This window comes from Penicillium cosmopolitanum (assembly GCF_028827165.1).
Source record: "Penicillium cosmopolitanum strain IBT 29677 chromosome Unknown utg000008l:1.0-4398992.0:1.0-4402845.0, whole genome shotgun sequence".
Taxonomy (NCBI): domain Eukaryota; kingdom Fungi; phylum Ascomycota; class Eurotiomycetes; order Eurotiales; family Aspergillaceae; genus Penicillium; species Penicillium cosmopolitanum.
This window is the reverse complement of record NW_026622678.1, coordinates 1,560,674-1,574,365: the sequence shown is the minus strand read 5'-3', so window position 1 is coordinate 1,574,365 and position 13,692 is coordinate 1,560,674. Positions and strand designations below refer to the sequence as shown.

The 13,692-nt window shown below is 50.2% G+C and overlaps 6 protein-coding genes across 6 annotated transcripts; 2 read left to right on the top strand and 4 right to left on the bottom strand.

Annotated features, from left to right (window-relative positions):
• Window positions 1-90: 90 nt before the first annotated feature.
• On the top strand, window positions 91-968 carry arfA (putative ADP-ribosylation factor; the record flags this gene model as incomplete). The annotated part of the gene is made up of 4 exons (XM_056631787.1): window positions 91-238; window positions 364-608; window positions 721-786; window positions 876-968. 4 exons carry the CDS (start codon window positions 91-93, stop codon window positions 966-968), a joined length of 552 nt encoding a protein of 183 aa, XP_056487338.1.
• Window positions 969-1,863: 895 nt separating this feature from the next.
• Window positions 1,864-4,311, top strand: N7509_007149 (DUF3405 domain-containing protein; the record flags this gene model as incomplete). The annotated part of the gene is made up of 1 exon (XM_056631786.1): window positions 1,864-4,311. One exon carries the CDS (start codon window positions 1,864-1,866, stop codon window positions 4,309-4,311), a length of 2,448 nt encoding a protein of 815 aa, XP_056487337.1.
• An 807-nt stretch (window positions 4,312-5,118) lies between these two features.
• Window positions 5,119-5,871, bottom strand: N7509_007148 (uncharacterized protein; the record flags this gene model as incomplete). The annotated part of the gene is made up of 2 exons (XM_056631785.1): window positions 5,119-5,126; window positions 5,196-5,871. 2 exons carry the CDS (start codon window positions 5,869-5,871, stop codon window positions 5,119-5,121), a joined length of 684 nt encoding a protein of 227 aa, XP_056487336.1.
• Window positions 5,872-6,867: 996 nt separating this feature from the next.
• N7509_007147 (uncharacterized protein) lies at window positions 6,868-9,311 on the bottom strand (the record flags this gene model as incomplete). The annotated part of the gene is made up of 3 exons (XM_056631784.1): window positions 6,868-8,725; window positions 8,798-9,212; window positions 9,278-9,311. 3 exons carry the CDS (start codon window positions 9,309-9,311, stop codon window positions 6,868-6,870), a joined length of 2,307 nt encoding a protein of 768 aa, XP_056487335.1.
• A 952-nt stretch (window positions 9,312-10,263) lies between these two features.
• Window positions 10,264-10,593, bottom strand: N7509_007146 (uncharacterized protein; the record flags this gene model as incomplete). Its single annotated transcript, XM_056631783.1, has 1 exon — window positions 10,264-10,593. One exon carries the CDS (start codon window positions 10,591-10,593, stop codon window positions 10,264-10,266), a length of 330 nt encoding a protein of 109 aa, XP_056487334.1.
• A 1,397-nt stretch (window positions 10,594-11,990) lies between these two features.
• N7509_007145 (uncharacterized protein) lies at window positions 11,991-13,691 on the bottom strand (the record flags this gene model as incomplete). The annotated part of the gene is made up of 5 exons (XM_056631782.1): window positions 11,991-12,633; window positions 12,686-12,957; window positions 13,021-13,121; window positions 13,170-13,265; window positions 13,328-13,691. Coding segments are annotated over 5 exons (1,476 nt in total), but the record flags the coding sequence as incomplete, so codon positions are not given.
• Window position 13,692: the final 1 nt, after the last annotated feature.

The window sequence follows — 13,692 nt, the reverse complement described above, 5'->3', positions numbered from 1 at the left end:
CCTCCCCTCCGCCTTTCTTCTCCCTGATTTGACTCCCACCCAAATCTAACCTCCACTTCCAATTTTCCAGGGCTTCGAGTCTCCGCCATAATGGGTATCACCTTCTCGAAGCTGTTTGATAGACTATGGGGTCGCAAGGAGATGCGTATTCTGATGGTCGGTCTGGACGCTGCCGGAAAGACCACCATCCTGTACAAGCTCAAGCTCGGTGAAATTGTCACTACCATCCCTACAATCGGTCAGTCTTCCTCCGATTCATCTTTGCGACATCGCCACTTCAATTCTTTTGCCGGAAATCCCCCCCGACCGCGCAATACACAAAGGCACAACTTGTGGGTTTCGCTGACATTCGACAAATCGCAGGCTTCAACGTCGAGACCGTCGAGTACAAGAACATCCAGTTTACCGTGTGGGATGTCGGTGGTCAGGATAAGATTCGTCCTCTGTGGCGCCACTACTTCCAGAACACCCAGGGTATCATCTTCGTGGTTGACAGCAACGATCGGGACCGTATTGTCGAGGCCCGCGAGGAGTTGCAGCGCATGCTGAACGAGGATGAGCTCCGGGACGCCCTTCTCTTGGTCTTCGCCAACAAGCAAGATCTGCCTGTAAGGATTTCAATCTCAATCTCAATCTCCGACGAAACCCTTTTCCTCGGATTTTCATCCCCTTTGAACCACTGCGGGAGACGGAGTACTAATGATCATGCGCTTTGTTTAGAACGCCATGAGCCCCGCCGAGATTACCCAGCAACTTGGCCTCCAGAGCCTGACCCGCCGCGCTTGGGTAAGTTTTCTTTCTATATCACCCCCGAGAGGGCTACTTGCGCTTCCGATCGGGCTCCCCGTTCCCCTGCTAACACTGACACCTCCCAGTTCATCCAATCCACCTGCGCCACCACCGGTGACGGTCTCTACGAGGGTCTGGAGTGGCTCGCCGACACTCTCCGGAAAACGAACCGCGATTAAACGGATATAATACGAAATTGTGATGGGGGAGGAGTGTGTACGTAGCAGAGCAAGAGAAATACCACGGGAAATCTGCAAATGATGGATTGATGATTATGGCGGAGTTCTTTCACGAGGCCACCATCCTGGATGGACAGGACAATTGGCCGGGTTTGCGTGTTTTTGCTCACCATGGCTTTATTTCTCTTCGCTATGCTATTAGCCTCATTTGTTCTATTCTCTCTGGCGCCACGTCAAAATTGCTGGTTTCTCCTTTTTCGATTGATTGCATCATTTCTATCAGTATCATCAGTTCTGATTCTGATTTCTGATCTCTGACCTGTCTCTATGCCTGTGGTTCCGTACTTCGTAGCTTCTCCGACTTATAACTACGCTCAAATTGAGTCTATCAGTCTATACTCTACTCGTATACCCCCTGCCAGAGTCTGCCAGTGGTAATCTTCCCTTCCCACCCAAATGAGCAATCATCTGCAGCCAAATTTAGCAGCACATGCGTAATCCCTCATTTTCTCCTGTGGGCTTGGCAGATGCGCCGAGCCTTTTTTCTTTTTTTTTTGTTGATTTTCTTGGTGATTTAATGTGAACCTGCGTGCAAACTCTTCCCCTGAACTCTTCTACTCAGCCCTGTGCTGTTCTCTACTAGTATCCTGTTTTCTCTCTGTGTGGCTGCATTGGTCTCCTCCGCGGCAAAAACAGCGTCACGCCCCCACGAGTTATTGCCAGGCCGACGATCTGCCACCACTTCCATCGCGTGCCTCTACTCCTCTTCCTCTTCATCCTCCCCCCTTTTCAACCCACTAGCGTCCGCTTCTATTTTGAGAATCATACTTCCCCGACAGATGTACTACTGAATTGTCGCACTCCTCCCTCCCATGTTCACGACTGCCCCGGCAACATGACCGTCCAGGCCAGGAGATCTTCCGCCGCCTATAACAAACCCTCACCTTATAACTCACGAACACACGATAGCGACGTCGAGAAACAACCCATTGGCCGTCATCCCTACCGCCATCACCGTCGCAGCGATGACTCCGAAAGCGAATCCGAAAGCGACGACAATGGCGGCCCAGAACACTCCTCCACCTCCTACCCACCTGTCATGAACGGCGCGGGCCTGCGCCGTGCCCAGGCCGGCGTGGGGTTCCGTGTGCCTCAGCGGATTATGCGATGGCTCTGTTTCGCTCTCTTCGTCTCTCTCCTCCTGTTTGTCCTCACACTCTTCCGGTTCACCATCTCTTCGTCGATCTCGCCGGTCGTGGTCGAACTCCCTAAAGCCAACACCAACAAACCTCCTCAATGGGAGAGCTTCCCAATGCTGAATCGCTATGAGGGCGGCCTGTCGAAATTGATTGCACGCAAGGACAATGTTCCCGAATACCCTGGCGATGGCCCAGAAGGCATGCCACTTCCGCGGGACGACACTTCGTCTGCGGACGGCGAAGAGAATAAATTGAGCGCCAGGGACTTGAAGCCGACCATGTCGAGCTCGATTTTCAACCCATACCCCGACTACGCGTCCGCCGACTACGTTAGTAAATATGGCGAGAAGCGTGAGTGCTTCTTGGACAGGGACGGCAAGACTCGCGTACCGCTCATCCAGTCCTACCCTGGAGTACCAGAAGGATTCCCAGACCCAGCCATGGGGTCGAACTCAATGCTGGGAATCCAGGATGATATGTGCTTTGATCGGTTTGGCCGTCTTGGCCCTTATGGATTGGGGTATGGGGTCAAGAAAGGCGGCATTGGCGCTGGTCTGGAAGGTCACCGCGATGGCGCCGAGCGCATTTGGGAGGATTCCCCTCCAATTGACTACCGTGGCGTGGATTGGGCTGGCGCACAGCAAAGGTGCCACGCTGCGAACCGCCATCGTTTCAGTGAGCTACCAGAGCCGCGCCTGAACCGGTTCGTCTCGATGCCCGTGGGCGTTCCCAATGTGAACATCCCCTCCCCGGAGGATAGCTCGACGACGAAGCCTAAGATTGGCTCGGATCGACTCCCGAGGACTGCTGTCGTTATTCGAACCTGGCACGACTTCCAGTACACCCCCGAGGACATCATGTATTTGCGATCTGTGATCTCCGAGCTGTCGCTTGTTTCCGGTGGCGAGTACACCATCCATTTCCTTATCCACGTCAAGAACGCCAATCTTCAAATTTGGTCGGACGACGAGACATACCAGCGTGTGCTGGACGAGGCATTGCCCGAGGAATTCCGTGGTATGGGGACACTTTGGTCGGAGCAGCAAATGGCTCTGATGTACCCCGGCCTGGAGGAAACCTTGACTCGCGGCTTACCCATCCACGGTGTATACCGCAGCACTTATATGCCTATGCAGTACTTTGCCTACCAACACCCTGAATACGACTATTTCTGGAATTGGGAGATGGATGCCCGCTATACTGGCCACTGGTACCATCTCTTTGACAAGGTTGCCGAGTGGGCCAAACAACAGCCTCGCAAGGGTCTCTGGGACCGAAATGCCCGCTTCTACGTTCCCTCTGTTCATGGTTCATGGGATGACTTCCGCCACACAGTTCGCGTCCAGACGGAGAGTGGTACCAACAGCCCTAATAATCTTTGGAGTGCTAGGAAGCCCAGCGCCGATGGAGAGAACGCTCGCAGTATGATGCACCACCAACAAGGTGACAAATCCATCTGGGGCCCCGAGCGGCCCGACGAGCGTGATATCTTCGAGGTGGAGGGTGAAGGAATCCCACCGACCACGATGGAGAAGGACCAATATACCTGGGGCGTTGGCGAAGACGCCGACCTTATTGTTTTCAACCCGCTATACGATCCCGAAGGCACTACTTGGCTACTTCGCGACGATGTTACAGGCTACAACAAGGAGAAGGGCATGCCCCCGCGCCGAACTGCAATCATCACCGCTTCTCGGATCTCCCGCAAGCTTCTTACCACCATGCACCGCGAGTGCAGTCTCAAGCACCACAGCATGTTCTCAGAGATGTGGCCCGCAACAACAGCTCTCCACCACGGTTTCAAGGCCGTCTTTGTCCCGCACGCCGTCTACATCGACCGCCGATGGCCCACACGCTACTTGGAGTCTGTCTTCAATGCCGGTCGTAACGGTGCCTCTGGCGGAGCCCGCACGTCTATCTTTGGTGAGCGCGAGCACAACTTCAAGGGTACAACTTGGTTTTACTCTGCCGGCTTTTCGCCGAATATCTGGCGCCGTTGGCTTGGACTGCGCGTCGACAATGACGGTGGCGAGCAACAAGAGTTGGCCGGCGAGGGCCGCATGTGTCTCCCACCTATGCTCCTACATCCAGTTAAGGGTGTGTCGATGGTTATTGACGACGGAGAACATGCCGAAGATATGTGAGGGGAGATGCTTGATGTTTTTCCTCTCTCCCCTTTTCTTATTTCTTCCACAAATCGTGGTTTTCTCCATCATGTCTAGATACCCACCACATAAATGTCCCTTAATTTACGGCCCCCTTCTCCCTCCCCTACCGCGTCTCATGCATTTGCTCTTTTTTTGAGAATTTTGGGTAGCTGGTGGTCAGCTGTGATCAGCTGGCATGATTGCATAACTTACTCTTCCTGTATAATGTCTCTTCATCCATTACCTCCCTGCCCGCAATATACGCGCCCACCCCCGACCCCCGACCCCAACCCCTTGCTCTATGATATGTTTTCTTTCTGGCACTGTGATGGTCATTGTACGAAAAAAAAGAATGGCGTTTCCTCTGTCTGGTTGAATCGGTGTGTGGGTGTGGCTGTCTCAGACCATGTGTCTCGTGATGCATTTCTCTTCATGTCTCGATGTCCCCAAATTCGCAGTCTAGCGCCTTAGATATTTCTAGATTGTGATATTCGAATATTGTCTTTGTATACTTTTTGGCTCTGGCATGAATAGAAACCTGCAATTGAAATAGAATTACTTTGGGTTGTCGGGAAGTCTAGGTGTTCAGTTGAAAAACTTGAAGTAGTGAGTTAAGTTGGTATATGATAATATTAAGATATGGGTATAATCTAGCGAGCCAAAGAGCCACTTCTATACAGTATGCAAATGCCGCTATGCCGAAGAGCAGAAAGAAGAAAAGAAAAAAGAAAACCAGAAAGTGATCACTCAAGAACCCCCTCATAAAACCACCCCAAAGAAACCTTGTAACAACCCCATCCATAATCACTCCACTAAAAAGAAAACCAGTCAAACAAAAACTCAATTCCGAAAAGCAAGAGGCGACCACAAAGGCGACTTACGCTTCCCAGGAGCCATAAGCCTCATAGAAACACTAGAAATCTGCTCCGAGCAAGACCTCTGCTGCGAACCACCATTAAGCGGCGACTTAACCACGAACGAAGCCGGCGCAAAACAAATACTGCACTCATAGATACCATCCTCATCAATTCCGAATGAGAGACAAGTCCTGCAAACCCGATGTCCGCACTTTGTCAGTAGGACATCGGCACAGTTGCCGCCCATCACGCATGTATGGCAGAAATGAGTCGGGAATTGGATTCGTGGGTCTTGCATGCGTCGTTCGATTTCTGAGGCGAGTTCTTTGCCCTTTTCGACGCGGGCGCGGAGGAGGTGGACTTTTGTTTTTAGGGACTCTAGGGCTGGTTTGTTGTAGGGGTTGTATTTTGAATTGAAGTTTGCATTGACGGGGTCAAGTTCAGTTTGTGTTGGGTTTGTGTTGTTCGGGATGATGGGTTTGTGTAGTGCTGGGACTGGTTCGAGGAAAATGATAGGACGGAAATGTTCTGACATGGGCTTGTTCTTCATCGATTCGTGTTCGAGGAGCCACCGGCGTCGGATTTGACGGTTCAATAGCACGGTGAAGTAGACGGAGAGGGCTTGCCAGGCGCGCCATTCGGATATTGGGTCCAGAGTGAGTGGTGGTTCGGTGTCTCGGGATGAACTGCGCTTTTCCATATTGCAGCTGTTCATATATACCAGTTGTAGAGTTCAATTGTACACCTGGAATAGGGTGGCGAGGGCTATTTGATGCAATGGGATGAATGTTCGTTGATATTTCCCGCCTTCCAGCCCAAAGTTGCAATCCTTTGATCTTTTGATCTTGATATCTTTGATAGAAAACATCCGACAGGGATTCCGGTGCCCTGTGGTCTGTTTATATAGCTTTAAGAGGAATAAATGCAACAAAATATTGGTTCGGCCGACGCCGTGCCGTAAATCCGATGGAGCCCTGGTTCTGAGGCTCGCATCGTGCCGGCGGATTCATACCACCGTGGCTCTACCCCAGACTAGAACTGGCCAGGTTCTTGCAACCGGGTGGCGTCAATTGGCTAGTGCATAAATGGAACATCAAAAAAGAAATACGAAAATGCAACATTGAATCCAAGTGGTCGGGATCAAGATCCTTTCTTTCCTGTGATGTAAGGGGATGGACCCTGGTTCCCTGGATCACAACGGGGGTGCCGTTGCCACTCGGCCGGAAACGAAGGCGATCACAAAAGCTCTGTCGGCCAGCTGGTTGGCCAGAGGAAAATTAATTCAGCTTCAGATAGGCGAATTAAAATACTCGGATTCAATTTAGGGTAGGCAGGTGCGAGGCTAATCCATCGGTATCCATACATTCCGATCAATGATTCGCCGGTCAGTTATGATCTGACTTGCTAGGTCACTAGTTTAGCGCCTCGGCTATCGGTAGCCCTGCAGGTATCGTTTCAGCTGCCAAAATGAACCTTAATTGTTTTCTTTTACACCTTACCTTCCCAATGGAGCCTGGTAAAAGTTGTTGAAGCCTGGAACCGAGGCTCTGCGCTAACCTACGGAAGAACGTTTGTCTCTAGTTCCTGAATTTTACACATAAAACATGTAGCTTTATTATGTCAAAATGCAAAGCCGTGGTGAATAGGTCGCCAGGAGCGGCCGTCATGCCAAAAATTTCAATGGTTGCTAGACGGTCTAGAACCTGGTGTACATAGTCGAAGCAGTCGACCCATCTGATACCACATCATCTTCTATACGAGAAATCTCCCATCTCGAGATAGAAACACGATCAAACCAGAATTTGTAGCGACACGTGCTGTCTTGGAGAATATAATCGGGCTGATGGTCGACTGTAGGATTTACTGTTGAGTTCGGTCCAATATCGTCATTCTTTCCATGTTGCGCAGAGCGCAGCTTCAAGTCATTGGTGGTTTGAATTTCCAATCCATCTCCATCTGCCTCCATGGGATATATCCGGATCGGGAAACCAGTGCCGCCTGCTTCTGACAATCGCCAGATGGTTTGCTTCGTGTTGCATGTCATATCGGCGTACTCCGAAACTAGCTTCTCGCAGACATACTCCCTATCATATGCAGGATTTGTGGGGTACCGTGGATGAAATGTCACTGTTCCACTCATTTCGCCGATATATCCCCTCTTGGCGAGTTTCCATTCTCCATGAAGAGCTCGGAATATGGCCGTCGCTATGCCTGTCTGCGAGTCAAGAGTATTGGTATCACCAGTACCGCGAAGTCCTACTGAGGACAAGGAATCCAGAGTTGACTTTGCCTCACTGTTCAAGTTCTCTATGCCCCGATTCTGACACTCGTTGGAAGGCAAGTCATTGTAGATATATCGAGCGGGGATAACGGGACCAGACCCCTCTAAGCCTTGCAAAGTAGTGCGTTCAATCCCCAAATCCTTGGCGAATGTTTCCATAAGTCCTACATAGTCACCCATCGGAAATTGGCCTCGCCAAGTCTGCGTGGCTGGCTGTCTCAAAAGTCGAATATTTTGCATCTGCGACTCAACCGTAGCGAGCTCATGGTTTTCCTGGGCCCATGTCTTGCCGAGAAATCGCGCTTGCATCTCCATGGCACCCCAGTAGGGACCACGATAATATCCGACGAAGCCAAGATCTGGGATTTCTGATCGGAGACTGCCACCTTGGTCTAGAACCAGTGGGAGGAATGAGTCATCGGTGGTATACTCCAAAGTAGACAAGATATCTTCAGGAAGGAAGGATAGGGATTCAAACGGGGTGAATCCTGTAGCCATCACGATGGATGCGATATTCTCTAATTTTATTGATTCGCCATCTGCTGTCTTGATCTGGACAGCTGCTACCTTGTTGGTACGATCTGGGTGAATGGACACAGCTCGACCCATCTTCGGTACGATCGTACCTGACTGAACGAATCCAGCATAGTCGTTGCCTATAGCTACCCAGGGCGGACTGGAATTCGAAGCTCCTGGTCCTCCTTGATGCACGTGTCCGAATTTCTCGTATTCTGCGCCAAGCAATGATCGGAAGTATTCATTGGTTTTGACTGCCTTCTCTTTTGGGATGGGTCCAAGGTAGTACTCTATTGGACCGGCGGGTCGGCGATCCAAATCGTACATTGTCAAGTCGAGTGGAAGGAATTTAACGCTGGAAGACGGGAGTGTATGCGGAAGATAAGTTGGTAATGTCCAAAATGGTCTTGACGATATGTGATATATTGAATGATTTGCTGGCGTATTTTTGCCCCCATTCACATTATGAAATTTGGAAGTAGAACGGTGCAGCGCAAATGTCGATGCGGATTCCACGCCAGACATACTTCCTCCGAGAACGAGAATATTCCCTCGAGCAAGGTCTTCATCGTTGGCAGCGTCATGACCTTTGGCGAGAGCCGAGCTGTGGACAACCCGGCCGTCGAATTGCGCCAACCCTGGTATCTTTGGTATATGAGGGCGGGCAAAGTATCCAGATGCCACCACAAGGTAGTCAAAATCCTCGGATTTCTCTGAACTGGCTGCCTGTGGTTGATCATGATCAACTAATCGGGCACTAGAGAATTATACCATCTCAACATTTGTTCTAGAAAGTCATGGCCGGCCCGGGTCCCAGCTAGGTACATACCTTTTCTGGTCCCAGAAAACCCTCCATTTCATAGAAGAATCTGGTTGGACCAATCGCTTAGTCTGTCTCACATAGCTCCCTAACCTGAAAGCATCCTTGGGGATATAGCGCTGTGCATAAGCCGCCAAGTACTGGCCAACTTGGCTGGCCTGCGGAAACATCGGAATGTCCCCATCTTCAATCACGGACTCCCAGGCAAGATCGGAAAATGCAACTGTGAAGCGGCTGAGATTCGTGCGCATCCGGGGATCCAAAGTGACCGGGTCGCTGGCATCTCGAGCTTTAGTGGGGGCGGCGCCAGTGTTCCAAAGACCACCGACTTCAAATCGACTATCAAATACAACTGGAGCGAATTTCCCAGGTGGGAAATTATGCAACAGTGTTTTTGCAGTGACCAGGCCGGATGGGCCGGCTCCTAGAGTGAATTGGATCAGTAGGCTGTTCGGGGCTAGAGTGGCCGATGGCCGATGGGCGACCAACCGATGATGGCCACTTTCTTGGGTGGTATAGCCATGGGGTTCTCTCTATGGAGTAGGAGATCAAAGTGATAAGATCCTAGGTAGTGTCCTAGGTGCAAAGACCAATAAACCTTGGAAAGTACCCGTCATGACTAGCAGTGGTGGTAAACCCTAAAAATCCCCCGCGGTGGGGGCATCCTGCGACTTGGCACTCGTCTTCTCTCTCGCCCCTCGCCCCCTCTCGACATGAACAACGCATAAATATGTTGCTAGATAGATTGGGAAAGATATGCAGCTTTTGAAAATCTTATATTATGCTAGAGATATTGGTATTAATATGCAAGTCATGACTTCTTTAGTTTAGCGGCCTTTCGTGGCCGTGTCCAACAGAGCCGCAATGGGCGATCGGCCCACCGAGAAATGGCTGATTGTTAAAACACGATCCGATCACTTGACCAGCGATGCAACACTGAGTGAATTAGTTACACCTTTCTCAATCCATGCTTTCTCAGATCAGAATTATGTACAAGTATGTAGGCATATCATGGACGACGCCTTGCAACCAAAAGCCCTTATGCGACAAGAGGTTGATAAGAGTGGTAGGTAGTTTGATCCGATTTATCCGATCAAACATGGGACCAACAACTGTATTTGGGAGCCGCTTTTACCGTGGAGCCAACAGCATACGCCCAACTAGGGGGCGTGCATGAGTAACCACAGTCCACCTTGCGCCATGACGTTCCCGCCAAGGCGACAGGATACGAGGAAATGCACTCGGCATCGGGGGCCAGAAGGCCGACAAAAGTAACGGGAATCAGTCAGGCGATAAGAGAGAGCACAAAAGCCCGGATTGACTTTAGTGGCTACGCCTCGATCGGCGTGTCGTGCGGGGTCAACGACTCGAGGAAAAGTCGAGAAGAAGGCTAGTCGAACTCAAGCACGACCGTGCGGTCGTGGAGGTGGAGACGATTGTAACCCATGGCCGGCCATGGTTGGTATCTTTCGAGCTCAAGAAACGTGTTCCAGCCATTCAGCCACCTGAATGTCTGGGGTGCGTTGATTCGGCGTGCAGGCCTCGTTGACTTCCTGTTCTGTCACGAAGTTGTCGACGTTCCGGTGGGTCAATGGAATCTTATATTGATTCTTCCTGCGAAGTTCCTCCTTCTCTGCGAGTGCTCCTGGTGATATCTTCGAGAGAGTATCGCGTATGCGTCGAATGCCAGTATTCGGGAATGATCGAGGTACTTGTGGAGGGCCGAAGGGAGTATCGACCTTCCATGGCTCTTCGGAGGTGACGGACCGACTGGTTTTGTTGGGCGATGAGCGACTTTGCGACATGATGAAAAAAGACGAGGATGAGGACGAGGGATCTTTGTCTGTAGATTTTTTGGAAGCCGAAGAGAAAGTGGCGACCGGGAGGAAGACCATGATTAAGTATCTGCGTTGATCGAGGGAACTGGCTCTCGGGCCTAACCGCGAAAATAACTCCGCGGGACTCTTGGAGCGTAACGGTCTGATTGGAGCCCAGTATCCGACCCAAGGGGTTTAGGGTGCATTAGTCGCTGGGTTCGCTAGAATGAGTACTCCGTACAGTCGAGGTGACAGTTTTTGGGTCCAAGGCTCACTGAGCGAACAGGATTCGGACAGGGTTTCGTGTGCCACCATGTGGTCGAACAAGCGTGGAACTCCCAAGGACTCTTTCTCCTGCTCTGACTGGCTATTTTACGTCATCTCGGTAACGAGGTGCCGATCCAAGCCAGCAATCAGTGGTTTTGGGAAGGTTGCCCGGTGGAGCCGGTGTGAATTATTAGCTTCGTGAATGGGCGCCAGCCCCGGGGCGGTAAGACGGTACCTGGTGGTCCTGGGGAGAAAGGGAGATGGGGAGAGAAAGAGAGGTTAGTGGGTTGATGATCTTCATGTTCTAGGACTATTTTGTCCATCGGTCAAAAAACATATTGGCAGCACAAGAGTGGTTGCCTCTGTGAGAGGCCTTTCCCCAGATACGAGTACTCGTCATGATACATATGGAGAAGATCTACATGTACATACATTCCTAGAACTTCAAGTTGGAAAATAAATCACATCAATATCTTCAAGAGCGAGTCTGCCCAACTGTCTGCGATTCTAGAACCTTGATCCTAGCACATCGTGTTCCAATGACAGGAGATTTCCCTCTCTATGTAGAAGGCCCAAAGGGAGTACCTCATGGAGATGAGCTATTCACGACTAGCTGAATCCCTGCAGAACCCCGGATCAGATCGTCATCCGCCTTATTGCCACTCTGGCGGCAATCAGCACTCATCGTCCAATTACTATTTCAGGATGACAGGCACCCTTGGCTTGACTTGGCGCTTGACTCGTAACACCGCAAGGATCAGATCGACATCGTCATCGTGCCAATCATTGTCGGAAATGGTAAATTCCGGAAAGGCGACTATCGGATATTTTCGCATTGGACAACCACATGGCCTAGGTATGTATAGCTAATAAGTATCATACAGTACAATTTGTATGAAAGCTCATTTATACAAAACCTGAAGCCTGGATTGCCGCATGTTTTTTTTTCACGCCCGCCTGCGGGCAGAGTCTCCACCATCGCTACGTGTTTGTTCCACCCGTGGAGTTAAGAGATGATCTTTATCTGTATTTTTGGTCAAATGCGGATTATGTCGCTTTTCATTTTCGACCCAAGGCGCGATAGCCCAATATTTGATGAATCACCAGCAGTTTTTGCTTCAATATGTATACCTAAACCTTGGGTGATCATCTCCAAGGTTGCCAAACTTGTCCTCTGGAAGCTGATATCGATCATCTCGCTTCCCCATATCACGTAGTTTGTTCTCTCGCTTCACCCAGACAAAACAGATTATACAGGCTAGTCCGCAAATCCACGTCATTCCCAGACTGACACCAAATCCAGTTTTATAAGTAGGAGCCTCCGAGTCGAAGAAGATATTACTTGCAACAAGCCCACCAATATTACCAATACCGACCTGCATGGCGGCGGCAATCGACTGTTTGTAGTGACCTCCCATATTATTGCTGATCCAACCCAAAAGAATAGGTTGTGTAATATAACCCCCACAAGTGACGGCATAAAGGGCAAAGTACCGTGCACCCTTTGGGATTGATTCTTGGCAGAGCAACAACACCCATCCAATGGTAGCCACAACACAACCAACTATTGTGAAGGTGAACCGATGCTGGAGTTTGTCACTGGCAACAGCAACACATAGCGAGATTACTGTTGCAGCCACATAGATTGGAATACTCATCACCTGAGCCCGTATCGCAGTCCAACCAAGTTGCTTCAGAATTGTCGGCGTAAAAAACGAGGTCGCGTAGCCACCATTCACAATGCCAAAATACATCATCGGGCTGCAAAATAGTTAGCGATTTCGAAAGATGACGTAGTTTCCTTGGTACACACCCAAGCCAGATTTTTATATCACTAAGGATGCGTTTCCAGGTTGGACCATCCAGTCGATCCATTCTTGCCTCGCCATAGTCAGCGTTCAAACGGAATAACAGCAGTTCTCGTTCCTCTTCATTCAAAAAGGTTGCTGTCTCGGGCCAATCGACTATCAGAAACTTGGAAGCAGCAGCTGCGACGATCGTAGCAAGGCCTTCAATGATGAAAATCCACCGCCATCCATTGTATCCCGCTATTCCCGCCATATTAGCAATCCCATATGCGAGTAACTGTTCATCGACCATTTAGTGCCAATTTTCATTTGAGAATCAAGCGAGACAGTTATGCCATACCCCACTGACTGCACCGGCCATGATGCTTGCACTGAAGAACAGATTCATACGCCACTGTAGCTCGTATCGCTTGTAGTACATTGCAATCAAGTAAACGCACCCTACCAATTTCAGTCAAGTCCCGAGTGTCATGTAAAAGGAGAGCAAACCTGGCATGAATCCAGCCTCAAAAACGCCTAACAAAAAGCGGCAAGCGACCAATCCACCAAAGCTTTTGGTAACACCTTGACAAACCGTGACGATTCCTGACACCAAGGCAAACGAGGTTAGTGGTATTTCTGTTTCTGTGGTCATCCTTTAAACTTACCCCATGCGAACATTAATCCGCTGATCCACCACGATGGTGAAACCTTCTTCAAGATAAGGTTGCACGGAACCTCGAAGAGGATGTAAGGGATGAAAAATATGAATAGCGCGATGTTGTAGTCATGCCCCTTCATGTTCAAATCTCCCTCGAGCCCCTGCAGTCGAGCATTGCCGATATTTATCCGGTCGAGAAAAGCGAGAAGAAAGAGGAAAGTCAATATCGGGACAACATGGATATCGAGCTTCCGTAGTAATCGTTTCTCGGCCTCACGGTCGATCACAGGCATTGACTGCTCTGACTTCATCTCTTCGACCTGCTCGTTCTCAAGGGCTTTTTCGGTGGGTTCCATATTGACCAATTGCCAC